This window comes from Berghia stephanieae, chromosome 10, assembly GCF_034508935.2.
Source record: "Berghia stephanieae isolate SIO BIC M18660-M18661 chromosome 10, UCSD_Bste_1.3, whole genome shotgun sequence".
Taxonomy (NCBI): Eukaryota; Metazoa; Mollusca; class Gastropoda; order Nudibranchia; family Aeolidiidae; genus Berghia; species Berghia stephanieae.
Window position 1 is genome coordinate 22,081,589 of NC_088369.1, and position 27,152 is coordinate 22,108,740.

Consider the following 27,152-nt stretch of genomic DNA (forward strand, 5'->3'; position numbering starts at 1 on the left):
TCCTATTTTTACTTTTTGCCAAAAGGATATCAGAGTATGCACTCAATGTACAACCACGTGAGAAACCAACACCTGCAGACGGAATCATTAATGTGCCCAGAATGTCAGGGTCTGTTTGCCTCAGTCAGATTGTTGTCAGAACACGCCAGAAAACAGCACTTCATGCCCACCAAAATCATCCGAGAATATGTCAAAACGGTTCGTAGCTATTCATACGGCTGTCCTTTCTGTTCTACCTCATTCACTCGAACCTACGACCTGGCGATGCACGTCGTTTTGCTTCACAAGGACCCTCTCCTTCCTGCCAAATGCCACTTCTGCCTTCAGTGCTTTGTCAATCCAATGATACTGAAGATGCACATTGCGGGAGCTCATGGTGTGATTGTTGAACAGAGAGGTGGCCATCAACACCAACCCCCTCCCCCACCCGACAGAGGTCAGGATATCAGTTTTCTTCATCATCGCAGGGGGTTCATGGGGGACGGTGGGGATGATGCCATCGTTTTGGAGGATGAGGAAGAAGAAGAAGAGGAATTAGAGGAGGAGGAGGAGGAGGAGGAAGATTACCACATCCCAGAGGGTTTCTCCATACCACCTCCACCAAACAAGGAAGTGATGTCTTCAATGGGCCACTCGCTTCTCATGGATACTGGAGACATGATGGCCTCTCAAGGTAGGGCCCTTGTTTTTTTTTTGAAAAAAGTCATTTATATTGGAGGTGACAAAATGCAAAGATATTTAATTCCTTTAAAAAGTAGGTTGATGTTTTAAGATTCTTGATCCCTTTCATTTGAAATTGAGAGCAAGTTCGGAGCAAACATTGAGAATGAGTTTGAAAGGTCAAATGCAGAAGTTCAAGGAACCTATGATTATACCTCTCCAATGACTTCACCTATATTATTTTTTATAAAAACTTTAACAATTTGTCATTAAGAATTTTCGTGGTCAGGATATTATTACAAATGAAAAACGATTTTTAAAAAAGTGAAAACGGATCCATGCTGAAGAAACAAATAAATCTTGAACTTGATGATGCGAATCAATCATACTGTATGTTGAAATTGAAAACTTTTTTTCTTTTATTTAGTGTTTGACTGGCAGACAAACTAATCATGAATTTAGAGTCTAAGGCCAAGGGTGAAAGCAACCTTTTCATGGAAATCTATGAGTTTCCATCTTAGTGGCTCACACATTATTTCATCACAGCAAGATAGATAATCTCAAAATACAGTTTTTTTCGAGCCAAAAGGAAGTTTAATACAGACAGCATTAGACAAGTTAAATACAGAGCCATAAATAATCTAACACCATCCCACACCTTACAAATGTTGGGTTTAAGTTCAATGTCGACTACGCATTGGTTTAGATTGGATTGGAATGTTTTCTGTCAGTGTACGACAGCTTTGCACAAAACGATCAATTCTTTCTGTACAGTCTAGATAATCAATAATACTTTGATATTTTCATTATTTTAGTGATAACACCTACCCCTTCCCCCCCCCCCCCCCCCCCCCATCCCTTCTTCTCTAAATTTATTATTTCAGGCATGGATAGTTATATTGAAAGTTATGGTGGTGACCAGCCAAGGGAGACCACTGTCTATGTCGATGACAGGAACCAGGTCATCAGTCTACAAGATGTTGAATCAAGTATTACTGTCAGGGGTATGTGACAATAATTTGTTTTATAGATTTTAGATGTAAAGGAAAAAGGTCCAATCGACTCATCCAAGTTGTAAGTCATCAAATTATTATAGAATAGACAAATATTTAAATTATTTATAGGGAGTCTTAATAGCTTTTTGGTTTAGTACTTTCCTCACCAGTGAAAAGGGATCTGAATCGTCTTTGCTCCAGTCAATATTTTTTTTTATCTGATCCATCTGTCAAATTTGGTTGAAAATAGTTTACAATAGACTAGTTTTCTATTTAACTTTAACAGTAGCAAGCACTTGCTTCTACTAGGGTAGAGTCGGGGAAATTCGCCGTCGGGGAAATTCGCCACTTCTCACACCCCTCTCTTTAAATGCAAATAACCCATCTTACCTATTATTGGACGAGTCCAAGTATCATATCATCACTTTGATGCTCTTTTCATCTATTGTTTTTAATCCACCAATCAGCATTTAGTACATTAATATCACGACACAATCGTGTCATTCAACGTCATAGCGTGTCTGTCGTTCTGTGAGCCTGATTCGTCCGAAATCCAACACCCGCCATTCCAAATTCCTACTTTCACTCGTCATTTTAAGCGTTTTTTCAGCTTAGATCCTTACTCTACAACCTGTTATTTTGATATTGTATGATTTAAACATTAGTTTTGATTTTCCAATCATTCGCAATAGTTAAAAATATTCGTTAATTTTTTAATTGAGGGTCCCAATGATATCACTGCTTTCGGGGAAATTCGCCACTAGTATCGGGGAAATTCGCCGTTCTAATTGGGGACATTTGTCACTCTGTTTTGTTGAAATATTATTAATTAAATGTTTAAAGGGGACATTGATGATATTTTTACCGATAATTATTTAATAGATTGGTGATGCAGTGTCTAGGTAGCGTTCATAGTGCATAAAATTTATATAATGAAGATAGTAATGATTATTAATAATTTAACTGGACTTAATGAACTTTTTACTATAATGAAGCAGTTTTTTATATATTTGTAGAATAAATGGTGAGAACTTCAAAGAAAACCCAAAATGGAAGCAAAAGATTAAGAGAAAAATATGATAGGATGGTTCAGCAAAACACAAGAAAAGATATTTTGTCATGTTTTCATCTTCAATCATAGTATCATATCGTCATTTATAAAACTTGCCGTTGGTCATTGAATATTTTTATTTTTTTGCCATTGTAAATAAATAAAATATAGTAATTACTACAAATTAAATCAAATATAAACATGAGAAAACAAAATAATATCTAAAAAGTACATAAAATTCACGATAAAAAAGTGTTAAAATCGAGCGACGAATTTCCCCGACAGTGGTGGCGAATTTCCCCGAACTATGGCGAATTTCCCCAACGAGCATAACAACTTTTAAATGCGAAAATAAAGTATTACGAATTGAAATACTGGAACAAGTTTAATAAAATCTCATCACTGATTGGCTGATTGTCTTGATGACCAGTTTCTATTTTAAGAAAATTGATATCTTGAGACTGAACTAAGCGAAAGAAGTGGAGCGACCGCAGGGTGGCGAAGTTTCCCGACTCTACCCTAGTGGGCGTAATGGCCCTGAAAGGCTACATTTTGAAAACAATCATTTTAAAAGTACCTTGCCTATAATGAGATCATTTCCATTTGAAACTGCATGAAAGTGAATCATTTTCTAATTTAATTACCATTTTATTTCATATTATCGATGAGAAATTGAAAAAAAAAAATTAAGAATTAAAGATGGTTTAAAACTTGTTAAAAACAGTACTTTATTTTTCAAAAAGAACAACAAATTTACTCTTAAATTTCTCTCATTTCTCAAGATGTCAATACAGTGAGGCATGAGTACAAAGTTAGAGGTACCAAGGATTTTAAGAGCTTTTGATGTTTTGAGATTTTTATTTTGTTGGCTTGTAAATTATGTGATGTGCCCATAAATTACTGTCTATTCCAAAGTATGCGCATAAATTTTGATCAACTTCTCTAACCCAGTCAAGCTCTGCCATGAATGTTTTCAGGCTGTGTCCAAATCTTGACTAAAAACGATGCAGCTTTAAACGTTGTACATAAATCACCTTTTCCTTAAGTATTTGGCAATGATTCCATTTTTGTCAACCGAGGCACTAGAAATTTGCAACAATATATAACACATTATTATGTATGTATTAAATAAGATAATGGGAGTTATTGTCTGAAATGTATCCTCGTTGTTTTTGTATAGAGAACTAATGAGCTATTTAAAAAAAACAACAGAAACAAGATGTTTGTCCATGAGTAAAATGTAATTTGTTTGATCCAGTGGAATATAAAGAATCTTGTAAAGTTGTCACAAATCATTTTGTGCACATGCAGAGCTGCCTTCTTGAAATGTCTAAACTATGTCGTTTCTAATGGGAAAAACTGAAAAGGTCACAATAAATAGCATTACTAATCACTTATTTGCCCTCAGAATGATCACAGATGCTCCAAAGTCCAAAATACAGTTTTAATCAACCAAACATTCCTTTTCAACAAGATTTATTGAATTAAAAACGTCTATGCAGTTCTGTAGATGGAGCCGAAAATTTGTAATTCTACTAATATTTTGTAGCACTAGGCAGGTCTCTACATGTTAATTTTGAAATGGACTACAGTCTTGATTTATTATGTGAAGACCAAGAGGGAAAAAAACATGCATAGTCACAAATTATGAAACAAAATTGAAATTTTAGATTGGACTACGCATGTCCTTTTAAATGACTTGACTTACTTGACTTAGATGCCTTTCGCGTCTCGACCGAAAGATCGGGTCGCCTTGGCTGTTTCCAGTATTTCCTGTGTGAGGTGTCTCCTGAAGTTAGAAATAGCATAAAGTGCCTAAACAATAACAGATCCCCAGGCGAAGATGAAATTCCCGCTGAATTGCTGAAATGCGGTACACTCTCCCTGGATCTGAGCATTGCAAACATAATGAACAAAACATTCTCAACACACAAAGACTGGGACATAAACAGCGGTGTCCTAATTACAATACAAAAACCAGGAAAAACGAAAGGACCCGTAAACAACCTGCGCCCAATAACATTACTGAATACCATAAGAAAAACACTGTCAACTATTGTCCTCAACAGAATTAGACCGAAAATAGAAAAATACCTATCACATAGCCAAAGCGGGTTTCGCCAAGACCGAAGCACATCGGACGTTGTATGGACACATAAATGGTTGGCAGCAAAGGCACTCAAAGAAAACATATCCATAACAATAACCGGAATCGATATGTCCGCAGCCTTTGATACGATCGACAGAGGAAAACTTTTGGAGATATTAACAGAAATAGTAGACGAAGACGAGCTCCGAATAATCCGATTTCTCCTCAGCAACACAAAGATACAACCAAGGATATACGGGGCCACAAAACAGACGCAGTTCGAAAGTAACATCGGGACCCCCCAAGGAGATAGTCTGAGCCCGATTCTGTTCACAATATACTTAGAACACGCTCTGAAAGAAGTTCGAAAAGTCATTCCAAAACCAACGACTCATATTGAGAATGCAATCCCTAGAGAAATCGCCTATGCAGATGATGTCGATTTTATTGGATCAACACCAGCAAATATAGACATCATACAAAATACCCTCATGAAATATAACCTCCAAGTCAATGCCTTTTAAATGGTAGCCATTATTTCAACTCAAATGCCAGTGGACTACACATGTTTGTTTTTTTCAAATTGTACCCATTATGTCAATACAAATAGCTAGTGGACTATGCATTTTCTTCCCCCAAAAGTACAATAGCTTCAAACTATGATAAGAATTGAATGAATCAAGGGGGATGATTCAGGTTTTTCAAAATTGTAGCTGTGCATGTTTTTCCTTCCTGGTCTTCTTGTGCAATGATTAATTCTTCATCAGATCTTACTCTACTGTGCTGATTCATTTGGCCTTTTTGAATATTGCAGAGAACACGGCATGTTTTTGATGTGTGGCTATGCATTTATGTGTTGTGTGTGCACGCTGACATTTTTGTGTGATTGCGTTTGAAATTGGTGTCTTTTTAAGATTATATTCAGGTCATTTTACTATATTCTTTGATTTTAGGAGACATATTTGATGCAGTGTCCACTCTATCAGAGGTTCATCTTCTCGATGACTCATCCGTTGGCTACAGCTTGCAAGGCATGGATTATCTGGAGACACTAGCCAACGATCATGTGGCTGTAGCAGAAGATGTCGTAGCAGATGTTTACATTGAAGATATTGTTACCAGTGGGGAAGGGAGGCAACAAAATGGAGGACATGTAAGTACAAAGAGTCACACCATGATATGATATGATATGATATGATATGATATGAAGGAATAAGGGTTTACTAGGTCTTAAACCCTTGAATGTTTTATAATTAATATATTAACATAATGTCCATACACACATATATTTACATTGTCAACGTTATAAAATACAATTTCATAAGAGATTGAAAAATGGGTGAGAAGAGGAGACAGTCATCCCCCCCCCCCCCCCCCCCCCCTTATTCGCGGCAACATCTCTGCTCTTGATAGTTTTAGAAATATATCAGTCAAAAGAGCAAACATCTATTTTTAACAGCTTTCTAGTAATCGCACGAGTTTTGTCGCTTGATATAATCTAAAATGACCGGTTTACTAATCGTGTGCCAAATTTCAGACATGTGTATTGATAAAAAGCGTCGTAATGAATTTTTTAAAATAGCATATACGAAACAGCTGCGTCCCATATTTTGTCACGAATTTGGGCCCTTCGAGAGCAAAATCGAGGCGCACGGATTTGGGTGAGATAGTCATTGCTAAGATGTTACACTCGCTAACACAGACTATTGACCAATGTCAAATGAAAGACATGACATAAATGACATTGAATGTGAAATAATACATCGATTAATGTCAGTCTCCATTATAGCATTGAGCTGTTTACATTATTATAAGTATTTCTTATACTTATATAGTGAACGATATTTCAGACTGATGACTCCACAAATTAAAAAAATATAATACAAATGTTTCTGCTCGAAGCTCCACGAAATAACTAATGATAATAGTTAAATTGAATGGAAACTTCAATCTAAATATTGAAGATAGATGATACAACAGTAGCTATCCCAAACTACTGCTGTTATCAGGTGAATGTTTCTTCACAAATCACCAAACTGGTGAGGTCTCTTTGAACAGTCTCTCTTTCTCTTGAATTTAAGTTAGTGGTGAAAAACTTACACCATTAAGATCAGCAGCCTTTGAAAATGATGATATCCCAAAATAGTCCTGCTACCCTGTTTCAACGCTATGGAAACAAAGCCTATTTTTTTGTTCCCTAACCAAGATTTATTTTTCTTCACAAATCATCAAAAAGTGAAACTTTAAAAATCCGTAACTTTTAAATATATTTTCCAATTGTGATCAATAAAGCGTTATTTTCCATGGATTGGGAAGTCATGTGTGGCTTTGTCATTTAATTTTTGCTATTTGTGTAACGAAATTTTAGTTTGGGACACCCAGTAAGAGATCACATCATCTGTCCTTGTTAATTAAAATGAAACCTCCATTCAATTTGACCATTATTTTTTATCACAAAGTGAAAACACAATTTTTTTCCCTCGTTCATTGATGTTAAAGAGCAATCCATTTGCAATAGAAATAAGGTATTTAGTAGTGCTTGTTCTTCATTCTGTAGCTTCGACATTAAATTTTCCCCTTTGAGGTGGAAATTGACATTCCCTGTTTTTCTCTTGCAAGGCACAATTTTTATGATATTTTATCTTGACCAACTCAGGTAATCCACACAACAGAAGATATGCTGGACCAGTCCCTGGAAGTTGGCGGCGTCCTCTATCGTCTGGCCATGACACCAGAAGATCCATCCAGCCACAACCACAGTCTTCCCCATAGTCACAATCAGACACTGGATTTACAACAATCCATGGAGAACGGGGTGCACGGAGGAGGTGGGGGAGGACATAGCCACGCCCATCAAATAAACATGGCTGCTCCCGATATCACCCATTTACTATAAAATCAAACTCCAGGAAAAGAGAGGGAGAAAGAGACAAGAGTATAGAATGATACAGAATTAACGCTTGTAGCAGTTAGCCAGCTTAATTATCTATTTATGTTTGCCTTAGTCACAGGCTATGAAAGAGAACTCGATGATAAGTGTTTCGGTCACTGAGGAGTGATAGGTGTGCGAATAAGAAAGGTTCACTCGAGTGAAATACAAAGAAATAAATTAAAAAACAAAACAAAACATGAACAAAAAAAAAAAAGGGAGACTCATCGATAATAAATAGGTGTGCTTTGAATATAAACGTTATTGTCTGTGAAGTGGTCTGTGTCAAACAAACTGTCATTTATGCGTCATGAAGAATTAGAAATTTAGAATATTATATATTTTGTTTTGTAAAAAAAAAAAAAAAAGGATTTGTGATAAGAAAAATGTGTGTGTGGACGTCATTCATTGTTTATAATAAAAGGGTGAATACAAGTTTATTGAGTGTGAATTGGTCTGGGTTGTACAAACTGATAGTGATCTTAAATGGAAAATCAAACATTGAGATGATTATTTATTAATGAATTAATGAGGCTATTTGGTCTAGTGGTATGACACTCGCTTTCGGATCGGAAGGTCCTGGGTTCGAGCCTTGCTCGGCGCATAGTTGAGTCCTTGGAAAAGACTCTTTACTTACATTCTCTCACCGTACTCAGGTGTAAAATGAGTACCTGGGCGTTAACAGCCTTGTCATTGTCCGAAAAATTGTAATATCGCCTAACAGGCGGCATGTCCCGTCCTACATGTTAAACGTTGCTGTTGACCAGGGATCCCTTGTAAAGCGCTTTGAGCACATTTAGTGGATATTGCGCTATATAAAAGCTCAATGAATGAGTAACCACACTGTGATATATAGTACAGTCATCATCCTAATCTGTGAATATTCTAATTGTCCTCGCTTGTCGTGGAATAAATAACCGTGGAATCGGCACAAAGTCAACTCATGCTTAAAATCAACACCTCTTGTTGCTCCCAAATTTTTTGTTCTTTACATCTATGTGTTCTGGTGGTATTGATTTTATTAGACTCCACTGTATTTGTGATAAGAGAAATGCATCTGGACATAATCCATAGTGTGCTTTGTTGAATACAAGTTTTGTTGAACATGAACGGCTCTATTACGGTGGACAAATGAAAAATCAGAAATTGAGACGATTTTTAATTTTAATACCGTCAACTGGGGCTACTGAGGCCACCCGGGGTAACTTAGGCCACTTACTGAAAACAAGATTGCTTATTTTAAAAGGTAAATTACATGTAGCTTTTATCTTTTAAATAATTAGAACCCAATAGATCTAATAAACAGATCTGGTGAGGCAACACACCCTTGACGGACTCCTTTCTTAATAGGAATGGAATTTTCCTGTAGAGTTTCCAATTTTGATAGATGCCTGCTGGGTGTAGTATAATGTTTGCATGAGTCTGAGGTCTTTCTCATCAGCGCCAATGGAGTGCAGTTGTTTTAGTATTTCTTCGTGGCGTACTCTATCAAAAGCTTTTTTGTAGTCGACAAAACAGAGGTATAGTGGGGTCTGAACCTGTATAGCTCTTTCACTTAAAACACGGAGGAGGTATATTGCGTTCCTTGTCCCTCTGTCAGGTTGGAATCCATATTGTTCCTCTGCGATTTCGGGGTTAATCTTATTCCTTAGCCTGTTGATAATTATACGCAACAGTATTTTGTTGATGTGGCTTATTAAACTTATAGTTCTAAAATTTTCGCATCTGACTGCACCTGCTTTCTTTGGTATTGCTATGAAAATAGAGTTACAAAGATCTTCTGGAATTTTCCCAGTATTGTATATAATGTTGAATAATATGTGAAGTTAATCAATTGCTAGATCTCCTAGGCTTTTTAATACCTCTACAGATATTTCATCAGGGCCTGTTGCTTTACCATCCCTCATTCGTTCCATGGCATGTTCAATTTCACTTTTGGTGATGTTTGGTCCGTTTAATGGTTCTTTGAATTTCAGTGGTGGTTCATTTCTATTTGGATCATTGTACAGTTCGCCTATGTATTCTACCCATCGGCTTTCTATATGTTGTTCTTCAAATAGCAGTTCCCCTTGTTTGTTTTGGATACAACTTCCTGCTGCTTTGCTTTTCCTTATCCCTGATAGTTCTTTTATTCTTTGGTGAGCTTGTTGGGGGTTGGGTTTGTATTCTCTTTCGATTTCGCAGCATTTCCAGTCTAGATAGTTCTCGTGTGCCTCGATGCATTTGGATTTAATGTGGTTGTTCAATGTTTAGTATTCTGCAGACCCTCTGTTGCATTTTCGTCTTTCTTCAAATAGGTTTAGAATTTCATTTGTCATCCATTCCTTTTTGCTGTTTATTTGAGCTATTGGTAAATGCTTTTCTGCATGAGGGGCATAAATAATATGGAGGGAATAAAAGTAGGAGGTCACAACATAAATAATATAAGATACGCAGACGATACGGTACTCATTGCAACATCAGAAATCCAACTTCAAAAGATTGTTGACAAAGTGGTAGTAGATAGTGAAGCCAAGGGAATGGAAGTGAATATCACCAAAACGGAATGCATGGTAATACAGAAAAACCCCGAAAACAACAACACCTGCAATATAACGATTCACGGCGAGCAACTTACCAACGTAGAAAGTTTTAAATACCTAGGTTCAATAGTGACAACAGATGGAAGATGTAACCGAGACATACGAGCAAGAATAACTCAAGCCAAACAGGCCTTCATGGACCTGGGAAACATTTTGAAAAACAAACAGATGTCGTTCGGGATTAGATTCCGAGTCTTGAAGTGCTACGTGTGGCCAATCTTGTTATACGGATGCGAAAGCTGGACTACAAATGCAGAAACACAAAAGAACATTGAAGCTTTTGAAATGTGGTGCTTGAGAAGGATGCAGAGAATATCGTATACTGCACACAAAACGAACGAAGAAGTGCTAAAACAAACATACCAACAAAGGAAACTAATGCCCTTAATAGTGGATCGACAACTATCCTTTTTCGGACACATAGTAAGGAAAGATAAGAATGAATACCTGGCAAGTTGTGGAAAAATACCTGGTAAACGCGCCCGGGGGAGACAAAGAAAAACACTCATAGACCAACTGAAGGGCTTCACCAACCTAACAATCCAAGAGCTGTTTGAAAAAGCAAGAGACAGGGAAGAATGGAGAGAGATAATTCATGCAGTATCCGAAGCCTGGACCAGGCATGGAACCTAGAAGAGAGATCTAATAAGCACTCATGAATTTAATTTTGTCCTGGAGATGTTCTAGATATCCCCCGTTTATTGGAAAAAATGTAATTGTGATAAGATAAATATGTGCCTGGAATGTAAAAAGTAATGCACAAAAAATGAATATACTAGCTTCAAATTAAAATCTAACTTAATACCACAGCATATTTCTGGCACAAAACCCTTCTTCGGCCAATAACAAAAAAAAACCCAGCATTATATCTGGACTGATGACAGAACAGAAACGTTCTTGGCATGGCTTTCACCATCATATTCCCCCCCCCCCCCCCCCCTTGACTAGACGTGCCAAGAACTTGTCTGTCCTCTGCCTGAATGTTTTGTGATGTATTATAGTTTTAACTACCCAAAACATTCCCGAGTTTGGTATTTGTTCTTTTATGAAGCTGTTATATTCCTTTTTTACAATCCACAACTTCTAGAAGTTTAGCATTCATTTTGTCTGTGAAGTGATTATATAATTATAATGTAGTAATCAATATGATCCAATTATGAATATGCAACTTGTACGAAAATATTATTGGGTTATTTTGTACACATTATTTTTATCATATTTTGGTATCTTCTTCCTCATTTACAAATTGTTATTAAGGGCTTTGATTCTCAGCGTTGAATTATATTGAGTTGGTTTTTCAATTTTATTTTTAGCTATTGTAGAAAGTCATTTGTTTGTATAAATAAATTAATATTCAAACACAGTTTCCAGTTCAAATGTTGCTTTGGTTGTATTAGTTTGACATTTTAAGACCATAGAGAGAATATGGGATGTTTAGGATGTCAAATTTCTAAAGTTTATCTTTCTCTACTGGCACTCAAGAGAAATGTAAGAGTAAGATGACAAGAAACAGCTCGTAATTCATCTGGGTCATTTCAGCGCTAGTAAGAAGGAAGAAAATAAGAACGAAATTCTAGAAAAAGAAAGACCAAAGGGAGAGTATCAAATAGGGAACAGATGTAGATTGCAAGGACACTATCAGTGTACTTTCTTAGTTCGAGATCACCAAAAAGGCTCAACAAGACACAAGCACAGGGTCACACATACTAGGAGAAATACACTCAAAATACTTACAAATTAGTATATATTCAAAATAAAACATATAACAACACATAACAGAGATGGTTTACAAGGAAAATAATATCCATCTACCAAAACTATAACCATACATTTAACTGTTTCCCTGACCGCCAAGCCAGGAAAAAACCAAGTAATTTAATTCCAACAATAAAGTAAGACAGAAAGCAAGTTGGAAAACGGATGTCGAAGACGCAGCAAGTGTAAGTGGCTTCCTCCCACTATGGACGAATAGAGAAGACCCAACCCAGAGTCTGATAGATTCATTATGGAGTCTTCTGTTCCAGATTTGAATCATTCTTGTTGTTTTAACTTAAGATCAAGAACGTTTCTCTCCTCATCATCTTCACTTTTGCTGGGGTTGAAATTACCTAAAAGTGTGACATGTGCTGTAACACTTGTAAAAACAAAAACAATCATTGTGAATGCTCAAGTTTAGAAAGTAAAAAAAACTAGAGAAATAGTCAACTACCAACTGCCAAGTAGGCTGGCCACTTCAACAGATGGTTGCAACAATGACTTTGTCCACAAATAGCTCTCTGCAAAATTTGTTTAGACCTCCTTGCTCAAGGATACGGATAAATCTGCAATAGACCCTTTTTGCTCCAGATAAATTTGACCTCCGCGATTGTCTGAATCAGTTAGACGAATAAGAGGCACAAAAAACGGTATTTTGGCATCTTTAGCTCAGCAGTACAGTGCTCATCTACAGTAGAATTACTTTAAACCGAAATTTTGGGGACCTTCTAAACCATTTCGGTTTAAAGACATTTTGGTTTAAAGCAAGTTCCCGTTTTGCAATGTTTTTCAAGGGTAGTAACTATTTAAGTTTAAGGAATTTGCTCATTTAATGGTATCATGGGTTTCCCGTTAAATGGAGTTGTTGAATAAATGCCGTCTTCGTAACCATTAAATTTTTTTTTTTTTTTTTGGTGTGTTTAAAAAATATTTTTGGGGGTTTTCGTTTTCAATTCAAAATTATTGAAAGAGTTGAGTTCGGGATGCCGTGTATTTTACATATCTCTGTCTTGATCAACTTTTTTTTCATCGACTTCACATAGTATTTTGATTTTAAACTCCAACGTGTAAGCACAGTGCTTTCTTTTAGACATCTTTTAGTAAAATGCTAAGCTAAAATAAGATCGAAAGTTCTTGTGCGATAATTGATAATGAATGACGCGCAGCTACTCAGAGGTGAAGTGAAATGGAAATGAAAAGGCGTGTCAATGCTAAGCTGTCTACTCCACACCCCCCTTTTGTTGAGAAGCCATTAGGTTCAAAGGCCTAGTTACATAGAACCTCCCCCCCCCCCCCCCCCCCCCCACACACACACACATTTAAACAAAGTGGAAATGAAGTGGCATGTCAATGGTAAGTTGTCTACACCCCACCTCCCCATCTTTCCTCATTTTTCGCCTGCCAGTCACCCGCTGTCTTCCTTTTCCAGTCTGTGCGATTGTGGTGTTGGCCAAACCCAAGTGCAGTGATTGAAGTGTTTGCCTCCCCCCCCCCCCCCCACCCCACCCCACCCATCACCCTCATCTTATACTGACGCTCTTTGTTTAATATCGCCGGGCATTATTACGTGTGGCCACCTTCCCGAATTTTTGAAGAAAAATAGAGAGAGAAAAAGGGAAGGTCTCTCAAGTTGTTTCGGTTTAAAGAAAGTCCTGCTTAGAAGTATTTCGGTTCATCGTAAGAATTAGTACAAAGATAATGAAGAATCTAGTACAATTTATTAAATTCTTTGCGGTTTAAGGTATTTTTCGGTTTAGCTTCTTTCGGTTTAAAGTAATTTTACTGTAGTTATAAATACAAGCGATGTCGAGTATTGCCAGGGACCGGATGAGTGACAGTAATGACTAAATTATGGCCTCAAAATTGTGTCCTTGAGAAAGGTACTATTGGTACACTATCCCAAAAGACTTTGAATGAACAAGTACCTGGTTATAGGCAGTGTCGGATATTGTAACAGTAACAGCTCTAAGACAAAAAGGATGCCTAAAAGTCTATTTGAATGTGTATGTATTGGAAAATTAATCCACACAGCCTGCTGCGGGAATAATTGAAGCATTTTGAAGCACACTGTTTTTAAGGGTTTTACGGCGCTTGCAACACATTAAGGTCATATCAGCGCCAGTAAGAAGGAAGAAAATGGGGTAGTAAAAAGTTGTAAAATTACAAATAAAGCACAAAAGAAAAAGTAAGACAAAGGGGAATTGGTTCAAATAGGGATCAAATGTAGAATCCAAGAGCACACCCTCAAAGTACTTAGTTTGATATCACCTAACAGTCTCATCCAGACACAAGCACAGGTCCCAACTAAGAGGAATACACTCAAATGTTTACTAATCATATAATATAATATGTAAACTAAACATAATACAATGCATAACAGAGATGATTTACAAGGAAAAAAAATATCATCTCCCAAAACTATAACTATACATTCAACTGTTTCCCTCCAAGCCAAGGAACTCCGACAAGGATCAGGACAAAACTAAGTAATCTCCTCATTCCAAGACAATGACAGGAAACAATTGGAAAACGGGTATGGGGGGATAGAAGACACAGCATGTACCTCCCTGCCCACTATGGGAGGTCAGGATCCTCACCCACAGTTGAAGAACATTAAGTTAGGTGCACCCATAGAAATAGTAGTAGTAGTAGTAAGCTTTGCAGTCCGAATGACGCTGAGAATTGTGTGATTAAGTTATGGTCGATAAGTATAGCTGCTCTCTCTCCCATAAAAATCCACCATACAAATACTCATGTTCTTTTTCTGTGGCTGCGATGACAAGATTGATTTGAAACAGAAAATAAGTCTGTAGGCATAAAAAAAAGTGTTTTTAAAATTTATTTTAATCAATTTTTTATTGACTATATACAATACAATACAGGATATGACAATGAAATTTAAAACCATTGAATTCATTGCAAAACAAAGTGGAGAATAATCATCTCCGTAAAAACTTTCCAGCTTTGATACAAGTCGTACCCAGCTTCATCCAATGTTAATCTCTGACCTACCACAAGCAACAACCAAAAATCCCAATTTTAAAAGAAAAAATAATAATAACATCATATAAAATGTAAATGAAAAAAATATGAAAAGGTGGGTATATTAAACAGTGCCAGACAAAGCAGAAAAAAAAAATACCAGAAAAAAGCTATCCCAAAAAGAAGAATAATAATAAATCAACATGCTTCAGACCTTAGTCTTCTTTCTGCTTTATCTGACACTGTATCATAGAAATCTTTCCAGGTTTTTAATCTTACACCAGTGCCTGCTCCCGAGTATGTCATATAAAATGGAAGAGCTCATGAATGGTTCACATCACCCATTGCTTAAACTCAAAAATGCATTAGAATTAGAATTAGAATGTTTGTGGTATAGTTCCCATTTGGAAACAGATTCACTTGTAATTTAAACTAAAAAAAAAATATACTTTCATTTTCATCATCAGATTTCAGGGCTGCCAGATGACCACTGAAACACGAAAATTTTTGGTTGAAAGCGGCACCGCGGTTTTGTGAATTTCAGACCGGACATTTTCTGGGGATTTTTTTCGGGAAAAAAAATGTCATTATTATGGACAGAATGAATGAGTCAGATTGTTACAACTCCTTGCTGTGGATATGCACACAAGTTGCTTTTTTACTTTGTTTTATTGAAAATTTGCCATTGTTTTTCCAGCCTCTGCTCTTTTCGTGATGTTTTGATCTTGATCACTTTTTTTCTTACCACATGGAACTCCTAATGCATAGGTCTCAAGTCAAAATGTTTAAAAAGAAGGAATATTTTGTGGTTTCTGCGTACGCACATATTATTATAAGCAAAGTGGAGCAATATGCCCTCATTAATGGCAATAATGGTAAAACATAGAATTATTAACTTACAAATCGTACTATAAAACGGAAAAATTTGTTAAAGAACTAATCAACATGGATAAGTCCCTTTGCAACCAGACTGTTTACAATGATTGTTGAAGATGAATAGATAGTACTGAGGACGTGGAGCCCAAGCTGAAGAAAATAGCAGAGAACTTTAAATTTAGAAATGGCGGCAATTTGAGACCCATGTTAATGGCATATCGATTGCACTGGTACAAGTCCTCACTGAAAAGGACAGTGTCAAGATACAAGAGATCAACACAGGATGTAAAGCCGCTGGGAACTTCGAGAGACTGTTGCTGGGAAATTATTTTTTATTTCCATTTTTTATATTTTTTTTTTCAGACCATGATAGTTCGAGAGTCAGCTGTATGGCTAAGAATTCACCTCCTTTTAACCTGGCTCCAAAACTTGCCAGCCTTCTGAGAGAATGTTCAAAAGACAAATCCTGCCCTGACAAAAGTGAAAGTAGGTAGAACAGCTGCAACCTACAAGCTTAAATACAGTGTGGACAGAAGCATTAAAGATGCACTGATTGATGAACTCCAGAGAAGTCAATTTTCAATTAATGTTGATAAGGCCACCAGCCCTAGGAACAAGAAAGCGCTGACTGTGCTTGGGAATCACTTTTCTGAGGGTCTAGAGAGAATCGCAACCAACCATTTGGCTTCCATTGAACTAAATAAGGTGACATCTGATGCTGTCTATGGTGCAATTTGTGAACTTTTTGATGCGCATTCTCTGCTCTGGACAAACTTGATTTCTGTTCTGTTTGATTCTTGCGTTGTTATGCGTGGTTGTAGAAATGGTGTGGAAACAAGACAAGGACTGAGAAGGCACCTCACTTACTGGAAATAGATGGCGACTCATACCACCACATCCATAATGCCTGAAAGAAGTTTTGTGGAGCCTTTGGCGGATATTTGGAAAGCTTTTTTAAAAGATTTTGCAAGAGATCTGCGACATCCTGAAAAATACTTTATACAGACCCAAATCTTATCTGACACAGCGGTTTTTTGCAAAGAAAAATATCCCAAATTTTGCAAGTTAAAAACAGGAAAATTTGCAAAAATTTGCGATTAATTTTCCTAAAAATCCATAATTAGAGACTGCTCTTGATTAACTATCTTTCACATTCTACACAAGATATCAAATTAAAAGAAAAAAAAATTTCGTCTTTTTTTTTTCGCCTTTTAAAAAAATAATTTTTGTATTTTTTCTCAAATTTGCAGATGTTGTGGCCACAATGCAAATCAGTGATATTTCGCAATTTTTTGCAGCTGCAGCGATGCAACAAAACTGCCATGCCAGAACTTTCTGCACATGATAATTATAATCAAAACCATAGTGCTTAAGTCTACACAGGTTAATCGCATGTTCTGCCTAAGAAGTACATTTCTTGAATCAGAATCTTTCTTGAACAAAGCTTGGTGAAGCTCTTTCATCACAGACTTTAAAAAAATGGAACTACAGTTTCAGTAATAATTATCAATTTTCTTTTTTTTTCTTTCTCTTTCACAGGATGAGAATACAAGCATACCTGTAATGGAGAAACATCATATCTATATTTTATTAAAATGATTTTCAGTGTGAATAATATGAATGAAATGACAATAAAAGTGATATAAATTTATAATCTGTTTTTGATTTATTTGGATTTCACAAGTTGCGTAATAGCCCTCAGATACAGCATGGCGGGTGAGACTGAGAGCCAGTCCTCACAATAGCACTAGAGGTCTTGTATATGCAAGATGTGATTTCCATCGATACAGTTTAAAGACTGTCCTGTTTTTATTCATTCAACAGGCCGGTTTTCTGTCTCTATACATAGGAAGTATCGGTTTGGAGTTTGGATGGGGTTATTATGGGATGGGACAGGAACAGTGGAGTCCTATTTATGTAGTAGTAGAAATGAGGGTGAGAGGGAATTGATGGACACTCATAGGACGGGAGATTGTGGATATTCCAAGTCTATTTGGGATACCTGAACAGTTTGGAGGCAAAAAAACAAGTGAGAGAATTCTGCAACAAAGCAAAAAAAAAAGCTTCCGGAATTCAAGGATGGCATGAGAGTGGATGTTTGGTGGGGGACAATGAAGAACCTCCCCTTTACTTTTACTGGCAAAACGGGCTTCACATGTTTCATTGGGGCTTAAGTGTAAAGTTTGTTCGGTGTTCTGAAAATGTCATAAATAATTCTACAAATTGACTGGACATCAGTGCATGTGTAGTGACGTTCGGACTATCGAGTACTACTTGAAATGTGTAGGAAAAGCCTGTGTCCAGGTGATTGGAAAGAAAGGCATCAGAGATCCAGTTGATGCAACTCTTTGCAAAAATATGAGCAACTCCTGGAATAGTACCTGCCTATGACCTCCAGATGAAAGCTAAACAGAAAGATAAATCGAATAAGGCAGATGTACAAAGAACAAAAACAGGAGCTTCCAAAATCCTGCAGAAGGCAAAGAGAAAAGGAGGAAGCTGTGTAATAAGAAATACGTTATTGCATGGGGGGAGGGGGGATTTTGGGTGGTGGCTGGAAAGTGGAGCCTTTGCTTTGAATAGCTTAACTCAAGTAAAATGCAGGTCCATTATTGAGTACAAGCATAACTGGGTCAGTGAGTATGTGTGTGTGTGCATGTGCTTATGTGTTAGACTAATGTGTGTATGTATAAATTATAAAACGAGGTAGAAACATGACAGAAGTATTAGATATAAGTGATCCTCAAATTCACAGGCACCAGTGGACTCCTGGTTGATAGGAATGACCAGACACCCCTCAATTTTTTTGAGCTTATGTTTGATGACGCCATGATGGAGAACGTTGTGCAGGAGACCAACAGGTTAGAAACATGACAGAAGTATTAGATAGTCCTTGGTTTAATCAGTGTTTTAGATTAGATTCTGCTTATCAAAGATCAATCCCCTTTCCAATTATTTTAAATCTCCTCACATAAGATATTCTTTGTAGACTTACACATTTCGTATTTTATTGCTTTTAATGTTTCTTTCTTCTTTCCCCCTCTCCCCCCCCCCCCCTCCCCTTTTCCAGCTATACTTAAACCATGCCACCCAAATCCAGAAAAAACAACTGATTCCAACTTTATTGGTCCACACTGTTTGGCCATTGGTTTGAACAAGTCCAATCTAGGAGTTCCCTCTTCAGTACAAATTGATTATATTTCAAATTGTGTCATCATTGAATTACACAGGCTTCTAAAACTATCCAATTGCAGTGAACCAAATCTTCTTCTCTCTTGGCTTTCTCCCTTTGGACTCAATACAAACAGTGAAGTCTTTTCAAATTGTGTGAGTGCCTTATGTCAAAAAAGGGAGCATTTAAGATGAAGGAAGCGAAATAGTCCAGTTGAAGAGAGAGAGAGAGAGGAGTTCAAGTTAGATGAATGGACTCAAAACTGTAGCCGCCTCCACCTCAGACTGAGCCAGCCTTACCAAGTGAACGAGAAATATTGATGCATTCAAACACGTTGACGTTTGAGATTAATAAAAAGGAAAAACATATCGCCTCTCTGGAAGGGACCGTTTTGGATCTGAGAAATGAGATCTCGGAGAAAAGGAAGGAGATGGGTCACTATGGACCGTCAAATGTGGATAGAGGGATGCCCACCACATGATGACCCGGTTGGAACGGGGTGACATGAGAGCTCAGTTTGCCTCTCTTAAGTCCGCCTAAAAACCTCTTCCTTCACCTCAAAAATATAAGACGTATATAGAGAATTCATTGAACTGAAAAGTCGAACGAATTTGGTTCGATGGCACTGACGTCAATATACCTCTTACCGCATTTTAAACTTCTCTTTTTTTTATTGGCTCATATTAAAGAAATATAATCAATTTATCTCTGGAGTTTGAATTGTATTAAAATTAATTTGAAAAATTAAAAAATATTGTTGTATAAAATTCGATTAATTTCTGAGGCTAGCTTCGCTTTCCGCCACCATTTTGATTTTGTTTGTAAACAACCCTCTTCGACTTTGCAGCACAAAACATGTCAAAAAACGTCAGTATTGACGATATATACGAGAATATCCATTTGGATCACTCTGATAACGAGTCAGAAATTGGCTGGACGTCAGATTCTGATGTTTCTGACTTGGATGAGGAAAATATACCTGCTTCAACCGGCCCCCTGCGTCAAAACCAAAGGTCAGTTTCTTGTTTTGTTTGTTTTTGTTAGACTTAGACGGTCCTGTGACAGAATTCCCTCTTTATTTGATCAGAAATCAATGTCAGATGCATATTTCTTATAATTATTAGTCATTAAATATAATTATTGTGCAAGTCAATAACTTTTCATTTCATATATTAACTTTTTATGACACAGCGAAGTGACTGCAGAATTGACCTCACACCGAGTTCATTCATCAATGACCCTTGTGCTGTCAGCCGTTGTTTTGGTTGTGTTTGATGACATACAATCAATAATAATGTTATATTTTTTTAGTTAAATCAACGACTGGACATGTCAATTGTGCTGTGTTATGTTTGTTATGTTTTCCCTTGATCTCTATCCTCGATTTCGTTTGTTTATGTTTTATTATTAGGACTTGGGATCCATTATTATTATTATTGTAAAATGAGTCAGTGAGACAGGACACATTATTGTCTTGAATATAAATGGAACTGGAAAGTAAAAAAATACAAAATTGGATCCATGTAATTCTGCTGACAGTATGTTATAATTGTTGTGATTTGTTTTATTCACAGCATACTCAATGTCACCCAAGACTCAACAATGAGCTATGGCAGTGAGGACCAGGGGCCCAGAGATCCAATCCCTCCATTCCTTCCAGAAAACCCTCCAGGTTTATTGCTGCCAGAGGACAGGACAAGACAGGATGGTGGAGAATATTCCACACCAGGTACATACATACTTATTTTTTTTTGTATGCAGATTGTTGTTTGCTTTGTTGTAAGTACTGTATTATTACTCATGGCAATATGCAATGTTTCTCAAAACATAGATTTTAGCCAAGAGTACTGGTTGATGATTGCCATAATTTTAAGAACTTGATATTAATATTGCTTATACTGGTCAATAAATTAGAGAGTGAAAATTTAGCATTTCAACATTGTTTTATTTTTTTTTTATTTCTATGATCTTTTCAGGCTCTTTCTTCAAGCTTTTTTTTTTACAGAGCAGCTGATGGAGTATATATGCCAATACACCAACCTTTACTTTGCTCAGCAAGCTTGTAACAAGCCTTCTCTCTGTAGAAACTGGAAACCCTGGACTCCTGATCAATTCTATATTTTTTTTGATTTACTTTTGTTTTTTGTTTGTTTGTTGCTTTAGGTCTCTCCCAACACAATCGAGGTTATTTGAGATAACGCTGAAACAAAAAAACAAGCAATCCAACAAAAATAGTACAAATGTAAATCAAAATCATAACCTAAACATACCATAAGCTAAAATATAAATAACCAAGAACAAACAGGCAGAAGATTTACAGAAAAAAAAATATCCCCTGTCAAAAATACAATCACAAGCCAAAGAAGCAGGATAGGCTAGTAAAGAGAAGAAGAAACGACATCACTATCGGATCGTACAACCATGCGAACATCATAGGTTTATGATTCAAGGGTGATGCTCCCATCCAACCACCCGCTTGCTTTACTTATGTACATGTCTCTTGTCCAAGTTTCAAAAATTGAGTTATATTGGTCCACACAAATTCTTTTTCATGGTCTTTGGGGGAGGGCTTTTATTAGGTACCACAAGTGACCGATCTTGCTCAGTTGAAATTTGCCGTAAATCGGAGTGGTGGATGGAAAATCCCGATTTTAAACACCTCGATAATCCTATAAATATTATTCAGTTGAGGCAATGCATTGTATCAATATATTCTTCTTCTTTTCCTCTTTCTAATGATACTAGTTCCAATACTGTGTTCAAAACATAAAATGGTTTTACTGTTGAGTAAATATAACGACTTTTGCCGTTGAAATCGAACATCGCGGTAAAATTAGTCAGACCGTAATCCGACAACCCTTGTTATATATCGCAACCGTCCGGTCCACAATCGTCGTAGCTCTCTCCCGTTTTCTTTGTTTGAAAGGGGAGATCACTCCGGTCATTTTGGTACCATTTTCGTTTTTGTTCAATGTGTGTAAGGCAGGTTGAGACAAAATTTAAAGTTAAAAAGTGAAAAAAACATCATTTTTCGTAAAATCTCGGGCTGCAAAAATATATCATCAAAAATGTGAACATTTCAAGAGCATAAATGTCAAGAACTTGAAACAGTAATTAATTTGTGGAAAAGACGGTTTTAATTTTAAATCCGCGACTTCACCAAATCCCATCAGCGAAGAAAAGAAAGATGGCGGACAGCTAATCGGCCGTGCCGACTCAACGAAACAGAGACATACCATCAATTAGAGAATGGACTAAGCGTGCAAGAACAGGATGATTTAGTTCGAAAAACTCGGTAAGTGTACTTTTAATGAGTTGTTAACAGTGACAAGTATTTAGCTATCGCATAGTGAAGTGGGAAGTGATGCCGAAGTAGTACTTGCTGACTGAAACTAAAAATAAAAATAAAACTATTAATTTACTTTACAAAAGTTGAAAACTCGACTGCAAAATTAATCTAATCTCGGTTTGGACGTTGGGTGAAACAATCTTGTCATCTCCAATGCATGCACACAATGCATCAGGCTATTTTAACCACCTACAATTAATATTAAAGACAGACTCTGGATGTAATTCAGGTCGCGATTTGAATATTGAAAGTGAAAGTAGCTTTTTTTATGACTTCTCTGTACCTAGTGCCTGTTCTGTTTACCTATTACTTTGACTTGTTTATTTGAGGCTGTGTCTTTATTATTATTATGTATGTCTGTGGAGGCTATATATCTTTATATATTTTTATTAGTATTAGGAGCCATGAATCATGACAAGAAGTTCAGAAACTGCTGTTATCCTTGTGTTTTTTTTTTTTTGTTTTTTTTTTTCGGTTCATTGTTTTAATTTGTTTTAATCTAAGCTATTTTTTCTCCTTTGCTTTACAGGTGAGGTAAGCAGTATGTTGATGGAAAGGGACGTCCAGGTTTTTAAAACAACAGTTTGTGGAAAAGACCGGTTAAAATTTTCTATCCACATCTTTACCAAATCTTGTCGGTGAAAAGAAAGATGGAGGACAGCGAATGTGCCCCGCCAACTCCACCGAATGATAGGGAGAATACAATGGACCTAAGTGTTGAAGAGCTGGATGATTTAGTTCGAAATCAACTTGGTATGTGTATTTTAAATGACAAATATTTAGCTATCGCATGACGAAATTAGAAGTGATGTCGAGGTGATACTTGCTTTAAAAAAAACCCCCCGAAGAAATAGGAAGCAGAGAACTGTCAACCGCAAACCTACTCAAGATTGTCTGCTCTGTACCCATTGCTTTGACTTGTTTGAGGCCCAAGCTATATTATATTAAAATTGTCTGAAGGCTATAGGTATTAGGAGCCATGAATCATGACAAGTTAAGAAAACGCTGTTAACCTGGTGTTTTGGTGTGTCTTTTGTTTTGATTCAAATCAAACCCTTATCATTATATCAATGTTTTAGTTAGTATCTATTTGAGCTGACTATTTTTTCTCAAATTCTTCGCAGGTGAGGAGAAGCAATATGTTGCTCTACAAAAGCATTTCATCATGCAAGGAAAGGGACGGCGTCCAAGCTTGCCAGAAATTTCCAGCCTTACAAGAAGAACCCTAGCGCACTTGTACTTTCTAAGGATGGAGGGAAAGACAACATGGGAGACGGTATGTACAGCATCATAGTCACAGAGATATAGTTTGCTCTGGATACGTCAATTATCAACTCTTCTCCTTAAGCACTCCGCTTACGTTAATTTTCGGATGTCTTATTTTTATTTCTGATGACTCATTGACTTGTCCGGAACTCCCTGAATAATGGTCCGACAATTTGACTTCATATCGGTCGTTGTGCATGATGATGATAATGATAGGACAAACAAGCTAATGAAGACTGCCACTCTTCCAGGAGTTAGAAAAACATTCTAGCAACTGGGGTTCCAGATCCCATTCTAATGTACATTGTTTATGTTTATGAAAATGCTTGTGTTGATGATGTTGCTTCAGGCACCAACTCACACTAATGTGATTTCATTTTTAATTCTCTAGGTGACTACGTGGTATCAGCTACTTTTTCCTCAAGCCAATATTACCAAGGGTCAAGTGGAATACAAGATTTCTGAGACTGTAGCAGCACTACGTGCATCCTATTGCAGACAGAATGATTTTCGTGCATATTTGGATTCTACTATGGACATTCATTTGTTTGAAGTTCCTCATCCGCTAATAGAAATTGGATTAAATCGGCAAGTTTTACTGTCCCTTCCCCACTCATTTGTTGTGCCCCCAAATTTTGTTCTCACAAACAGTATTGTTCATTCTTTGGATATATTTAGATCACATGATCAACTTACAAAATCCTTTCTGAATGACTGGGTCAGCCACTTATCTTTGAATTTTATCCCTGTTTCAAAAGTTCAATATAGATTATCCATGCTGTACAAAACAATTAAGAGTTTCCAAAGAAACAAGAATAAGGATAGTTTGAATTCCTTTCTTTCTTCAAAGTTTTGTGGTGAAAACACTTTGAGAAGTAATCTTAAAAACAATTGTGACTGTGGTACAGCCTTCAAAAAGATGAAAGCTGATTTTGATTCTTTGAAAAAACAATTTGTTTTAACATCTGAACAACTAGCTTCCAAGTTGACGGAAATTAATATCTTAAAAGAAGATAGAAATAAATTACAAGAAGAAAATGACATTTGCAGGTCAGAAATTATAAGTAATAAATCTGTTTTGTCTGAGATGTATGCCAAATGTCAAAAGCTTAGTGTAGCACAAGAAGAATTAAATGCTTTAAAAAATCTAAATTGTATAATTCTAACTGTTCCTTGAAAAAAAGAGTTCACAAATTATCCGACTTAAGGAGTACTATGTCCAAAGACCTGAGAAAGAAAGATAAGGAAATTTGTGAACTATCTTATAAATTTCAGGCTTCTGAAGGGTTAGGGAAGAGGCTAGCAGAGGAGACAGCGACTGTCAAAGTCTTAAAAGCCAAATTGAAATCTGCTCAAACATTAAAATGTAGATACAAGAAACATGTCGATGAAGTGCAGAATAATGTTGCGAATTTGAAAGGTCTGCTAGACTCAGAAGCAGAAGATGAAAATGTGAATTTTAGGACAGATGGAAGAGGGAGACGTTTCACTGATGATGTCAGACTATGTTATATGGCATTGCAGGGTGACACTAATGTTTCTGCTGATAATTGTCTGAAGGTTGTTCAGATTGTATCAAAGCATTTATTCAAAAAAGATATTTCAGATAAAGATTTGCCAAAATCAACATCTGCCATAAATTTCCAAAATGAAGCTCATGTTTTAGCAAAGTATCATACGGCACAAGAAATAAAAGATTGCCAACATTTCACATATGCCTGTGATGGAACTAGTCGTGACAAAAAGCACTACCTCGAACAACATTTGGTTTTGGATAATGGAAAGGTTTTGTCACTTGGTTTTCAAGAAATTGTCTCTGATGATTCAGACACAATATTAGAAAAATGTACTGAACTTTTCAGAGAATTATGTAAATGCTATCATGATGACAGCGACAGTCATGATGGTGATTATGATGAAGATGTTCTCCTCAAAGAGATCATACGAAAAATGAAATGTATTATATCTGACAGGGCTTCTGTAATGAAATGTTTTGATGCCAAAATGGCTGACTTTAAAGTCAAATTACTTGATGGTGAAGATTGCTCTACTCATTTTTTATCTTGCAATGCCCATTTCCTATTAGGTTTGTCTAATGCTGTTGAGGAAAGCATTAAACTCATTGAGGGAGCTGAGGAGACAAAAAATGGGGAAAAGTTAGGGAGAGATGCTCTTCCTCAGTTTGCTCAATTTAGCCATTGTTCTGAAACTGCTGCCTTGCGAATTATTCGAACAGCCTCTGAAGTTTTTGGACCAAGGGGGGATGAAAAAAATGGGTGTCGTAACGAGTGGCTGGCTTTTTGCAGTGTAAACGGTATTAAATCGCAATTCAGCAGTTTCAGAAGTAACAGATTTAATAATGTCTTTCAAAATGCAACAGCATTATTGTTTCATAAAGATGATATTCAACAATTTCTGTCAAGGTTTGTTTCTCATAACAATTTGAAACTTCAGAGTATTGTCTCTGATTTGAAAGATGCTAGAATTATTTCAATTATTTCTGCCATGTCTTTGTTCCATGTATTTTTCACAGAGCCTTATTGGCAGCTTGTTAACAGTAATAAGCGCTACGGAGATTTTCCTCGCTATGTGAGGAAAATGGAGTCTTTTTTACAATTGTGGAAAGGTGGTGACTTCACTATTGAGAGCCTTGAGTCTGTATTTGATGATTTTGTCCATGACCATTCTTTGAATTTTGATTTGATGTGTGATATTGACAAAGTAAAGTACAATATGTCTGTTATGGCCGAGAGGTGTCTCGTAGTTCTAAAACGACAGCTTGTAGATTTTATTGAAGGGGGTGTTTTTGGTGGTTCGATAGAGAAAGACGTGATGGATGTTTTAATGACTTGTCCTTTAACCAACTTAGCTGGTGAACGGTTTTTTGGTGACATGGACTATGACATGAACAGGCGTCGTCATGTATCTTTACATTTGCGTTCCACAAATGTAATGTGGAAGCGCAATCGTACATCTGCTTGGCTCAGAAAATTGAGCATCCGTAAGCAAAAGATGCTTCTTGCTAAAGCAATTCATTCAGGGCCTAAGTGGAAAATGCAAAGCAGGGAAAAACAGTTGCTGGTGTTGGAGAGGGTGAAAAAAAAGATTGCTGATAATAAGGATCAGAAGTTGAGAAAAGAAGTGAAAATAAGTCAGAAGAAAACATCTATAATGGACCAGGTTATTAGCTATGGTAATGTTTGCTCCACAAAAGATGATGTGGATAGGTTAATGTTAGAGCCTAGAGCTGTAGAAAACATCAAAGCTCAAATTAACTACAGAAAAGTCTGCTTGGGGGAGGAGAATGTTCAGGTAACAGGGTCGCTTAGTGTGCTATATAAACGCTTAGTTGAGCATTTAGGTTTTTCTGTTGAAGATTCTGTTCTGAGTAGGAAAAGGATGAAGATTGCTTAATAGAATGTGTTATTAACAATGTGGAAGTTAAA

General features: G+C 36.6%; 4 protein-coding genes across 4 annotated transcripts in view; 3 read left to right on the plus strand and 1 right to left on the minus strand.

The window, feature by feature from the left end:
* The window catches only part of LOC144980818 (uncharacterized), a 32,621-nt gene extending 24,529 nt beyond the window's left edge, over nucleotides 1-8,092 (plus strand). The window contains exons 15-18 of the mRNA XM_078928649.1: nucleotides 26-673; nucleotides 1,545-1,664; nucleotides 5,749-5,948; nucleotides 7,452-8,092. Of these exons, the coding sequence (XP_078784775.1) occupies nucleotides 26-673; nucleotides 1,545-1,664; nucleotides 5,749-5,948; nucleotides 7,452-7,691 (1,208 nt within the window). The 3' untranslated portion in view covers nucleotides 7,692-8,092. The remainder of the gene's footprint in view (nucleotides 1-25; nucleotides 674-1,544; nucleotides 1,665-5,748; nucleotides 5,949-7,451) is intronic.
* Nucleotides 1-27,152, minus strand: part of LOC144980823 (putative serine protease K12H4.7) — a 641,746-nt gene that overhangs the window by 476,129 nt on the left and 138,465 nt on the right. The gene's annotated exons all lie outside the window — the stretch shown is intronic.
* On the plus strand, nucleotides 19,947-21,193 carry LOC144980610 (uncharacterized). The gene is made up of 3 exons (XM_078928290.1): nucleotides 19,947-20,104; nucleotides 20,666-20,820; nucleotides 21,068-21,193. The coding sequence occupies exons 1-3, from the start codon at nucleotides 19,947-19,949 to the stop codon at nucleotides 21,103-21,105; spliced, it is 351 nt and encodes a 116-aa protein (XP_078784416.1). The 3' UTR covers nucleotides 21,106-21,193.
* LOC144980819 (uncharacterized) lies at nucleotides 23,091-24,883 on the plus strand. Its single transcript, XM_078928650.1, has 3 exons — nucleotides 23,091-23,193; nucleotides 23,565-23,716; nucleotides 24,098-24,883. Exons 1-3 carry the CDS (start codon nucleotides 23,091-23,093, stop codon nucleotides 24,881-24,883), a joined length of 1,041 nt encoding a protein of 346 aa, XP_078784776.1.

Coding starts and splice junctions, on each gene's coding strand:
- LOC144980610 (XM_078928290.1), top strand. CDS start 19,947: ATGTCAAAAAACGTCAGTATTGACGATATATACGAGAATATCCATTTG. Junction 20,105..20,665: donor CCCCTGCGTCAAAACCAAAG/GTCAGTTTCTTG, acceptor TTTTATTCACAG/CATACTCAATGTCACCCAAG. Junction 20,821..21,067: donor TGGAGAATATTCCACACCAG/GTACATACATAC, acceptor TGATCTTTTCAG/GCTCTTTCTTCAAGCTTTTT.
- LOC144980819 (XM_078928650.1), top strand. CDS start 23,091: ATGGAGGACAGCGAATGTGCCCCGCCAACTCCACCGAATGATAGGGAG. Junction 23,194..23,564: donor TTTAGTTCGAAATCAACTTG/GTATGTGTATTT, acceptor AATTCTTCGCAG/GTGAGGAGAAGCAATATGTT. Junction 23,717..24,097: donor GAAAGACAACATGGGAGACG/GTATGTACAGCA, acceptor TTAATTCTCTAG/GTGACTACGTGGTATCAGCT.